The sequence below is a fragment of the Octopus bimaculoides genome, chromosome 2 (genome assembly GCF_001194135.2).
Source record: "Octopus bimaculoides isolate UCB-OBI-ISO-001 chromosome 2, ASM119413v2, whole genome shotgun sequence".
NCBI lineage: Eukaryota > Metazoa > Mollusca > Cephalopoda > Octopoda > Octopodidae > Octopus > Octopus bimaculoides.
Genome location: NC_068982.1, coordinates 120,299,398 through 120,303,153, shown reverse-complemented (window position 1 = coordinate 120,303,153; position 3,756 = coordinate 120,299,398). Strand labels below are relative to the sequence as shown.

Sequence of the window (3,756 nt, the reverse complement as noted above, 5' to 3'; positions counted from 1 at the left end):
TGTGTGTACGGTGTATGCGTGTGTAGTGTGTGGTGTGGTGTGGTGTGGTGCAGTGTGTGTGTGTATGTGTATGTGTGTGTACTTGTGCGCGCGTGTAGGAATGGACACTGATTCTTTAAGGGGAACAATATGATATATAATACTCAACATTTTGCCCAAATCCTTAATACTAGGGAAGTATTCGTAAGTTTTGTATAGTCAGCTGGCCGGAAGATTACTTTTACTCTGCTATGGGTTCTATATGAGTGTTACATAATTTAACGCAAATAAACAAGAAATCATACTTACAGCTCTTTCAGATTATGAAAGCTACGGAGGGCGGATTGATTCAGATATGTAATATGGTTGGCTGATAGGTCCCTGCAGAAAACAGAAAAAAGATATAGCACGTTACACGTGAGATGTAATATGTATATATGGGAGAACATAATGAACTCACTTTTGACTCCAACCTGTCCAAGGCTGATTGAATTTCTGCATACATTTTACAAAGAATATAGGAATGAAGTGTTCAACGTCAACTTCAATATAAACACAACTTAACAACATATATTATGTTTCTACACGTACATAATAACAAGTGCACTGTATTTTATTAGATTCACTTATTGTATCTTTATATTAACTGCATATGTATCGTCTGCTGATATGTAAAATAAAGTCTTACTTTTTTATCTTCTTTACAGAAAGAGTATTCTTCTATTTTTAACTTATTTATTCATTTATTTATTTATTACTTGTGTTAGCTACAAATTTCGAAAACAGAAAAACAAAATAAGTAAAGAAAAGAAAGAGAAAACAGAAAACTGTCATCGTACTTTGGTAAATTATGTTCTGGTTTTGTTATTTTTCTCAGTTTTCCTCGCCGCTAAATTCTAGCTAGATGTAGTTTGCATGTAACTGTAAAATAGCATTATTCTTACCTATTATTCTTATCTACTCTAGGCACAAGGCCAGAAATTTTGGTGGAGGAGTCGAGTCGATTAGATCGAAACCAGTACGCAACTGATGCTTAATTTACCGACCCCGAAAAGATAAAAAGTAAAGTCGACCTCGGTGGAATTTGAACTCAGAACGTAAATCCAGACGAAATGTAGCTAAGCATTTCGCCCGACGTACTAACGTTTCTGCCGCTTATTACCTTCAACAATAGCATTGTTATAATTCAGTACAGTATGGGAACTAAAACTATTACGTATACAGATATATATTTCTGCGTTTAATACACAGGATCCCAACATGACCAGAGTCAATTTACTCCATGCTGGAGCACCGCCTCGAAGTGTTTTTAGTCGGACAAATCGACCTTAGGACTTATTGTTTGTAACCCTAGTACTTACTCTATCGGTCTCTTTTGCTGAACCGCTAAGTTACGGGGACGTGCAGACACCGATATCGGTTGTCAAGCGATGATAGACACAAAAACACACATACACAAAAATAAATAAATAAATTATATATATATTTGCATATATGTATGCTCGTTCAAACAAATGGGTATATACTATTGACAAGTCACATGAAAGGCGATACGCATCTAACGTTCCTATGAGTCGCTGGCACGACTATTATTCGCTACGATACAAAGGACCATGGAAAGGGCCATGGTAAGAATATCATCGCAAGAGGATTTCTGAAATCAGATGCTTCGAGAACGAAGCGGAGTGAACGACGTGATCGCAGAATCCAGAAAACACGAGTTCCCCTAAGTCGGTCATGTCACAAGATTGACAGACAACGGTGATATCCAAGAAATCTGAAAGTTCCCACGGAAGGTCTGACGGACGATGTGAAAATGATTTAGCAAAGCAATTTGGGCCAACATGAAAAAGAATGGCACAGTCACAAACTATTTGAAATCTTTACTGCGACCAGGCCAGCTGTGTATACATCCAATAGTCTGGTCAATCAGGTTGATACAGTTACTACAGCTCACACACACACACACACACACACACACACACACACACACACACACACACACACACACACACACACACACACACACACACACATACACACACGCACGCAACCACGCGCGCACACTCATACACACATACAGACACAGAGACAGGCACAGACACACACACACCGACACAGGAACAGACACACATATACGCGCATATATACGTATATATATATATTATAGTCCTGGAAGGGTAGAAAGACTGGGTATTTATATTTCTACACCATTATCACTTCCCCATTCTCTTAATTTCAGATATTATTTCTTCATTGTTCGACTCACTTGACCATTGTTTGGTTGCTGGCTAGGAAGTGGTTCTATTATTAGTCCAGATCATCATTTATATCTTGTTTTACCTCTATCTCTTCTTCCTATTTTGCTAGAGACCTGTCCTGCCTGGTGTTAAACATTATTTTTCAGCAACTACAATAACATCAGCCTCTTATCCTCTTACTTCACTCCATCACAATATATCCTCCCAAACTGCGTATCTATGACTTCTTTGGAACTTTAATTTCACATCAGTAACAAAATTTACATGGATTGTTACTAAATATTGCAAATGTTTAAATTTCTTGGACAGAGAAATACACTTTCGAATTGACGAAAAATGAACCTAATTCACCTCCCCACTCCCCCTAAAATCAAAGAAGAACAAAGCAAACAAACAAAGAAAACCACAAAAACAGTTCTTCAAAGCAACATTAAAACTAGCAAAAGTAAAGACTTAGAATTTGGAAAATAGAAATATTCTTTCTTTAGTGTTATTTTATACTTACAAGGTAACTGCCGTTACTGGAATAGTATCAGGAATTTTCTGAAGACCTGTATTGACACAATACCAGAATTTTTCTTCTTTACATTCACACAGGTCATCTATATTGTCGATAATAGCGAAAAAGAAACAGATTACTTCTATACGTACTCTATGTATGTATGTATGTCTCTTCTATTTTTTAATTATTATAAATTTTCCACGATTATATACCTAACGATCAGAGTGATCGTTAGTGATCGATGGAGGGAGTTAGCTATGTGTACGCAAAGATACAAGGCTCCCTCTTTGAGATGTAGTTAAAACAGACAAATTCACATTTTGAACTTGAGAAAAGTCTTGCATATTTTTACTGTCCCACCCAAGAGGAATCGTTGCTAGATGTGTCGAAACAATTGTCGTGTTTAATAATAAATTCTTGTATATTCCATCTTCTGTCTTTCATTTGTTGTATACCTAACGATCACTCTGAAAGTGACCGTGCTTTACTAGTAAGCTATCAGGAGAAATCATTCGTTTTATTATCCATTGTATATATATATATATACATACGTGTGTGAGTCGTCTAAGAGACCATAAGTCAGAGAAAAGATGCACTCATATATCTGTCAGTAGAGTAGGTATATTATCCGAAATGTACACTATTAAATATTCATCACAGCTGATCTTACTAATCGGTTTCGCGCAAAGAATACAATGAAATGTTAGGTAACAAACTAATTATACAATTTTACGCTCATCAGAGTCAGCCGATATGGAAGGGAATATGGCGCCTGCTTTCTATCGTTGGACTTGGATTAGCACAACTGGTCAGCGGTTTACTAACTCCTAAACTAATTTCCTGGCCCTTTTTTCGTTCCACCACCTTTTACACCACCTTTCTTCGAGTGAAACCTATTGGTAAGACAAGCCGTGATGGATATTTAATACTATACATTTCGGGGGTACACACACACACACACACACATGTATGTATGTATATATGTATATATATATATATATATATATATATATA

The 3,756-nt window shown here is 36.5% G+C and overlaps 1 protein-coding gene across 1 annotated transcript in view; it reads right to left on the bottom strand.

The window, feature by feature from the left end:
* The window catches only part of LOC106876284 (relaxin receptor 2), a 112,024-nt gene that overhangs the window by 46,942 nt on the left and 61,326 nt on the right, over positions 1-3,756 (bottom strand). The window contains exons 5-6 of the mRNA XM_052965552.1: positions 2,746-2,842; positions 289-360 (exon numbers count right to left, since the gene is read on the bottom strand). Coding sequence (XP_052821512.1) covers positions 289-360; positions 2,746-2,842 — 169 coding nt within the window. The remainder of the gene's footprint in view (positions 1-288; positions 361-2,745; positions 2,843-3,756) is intronic.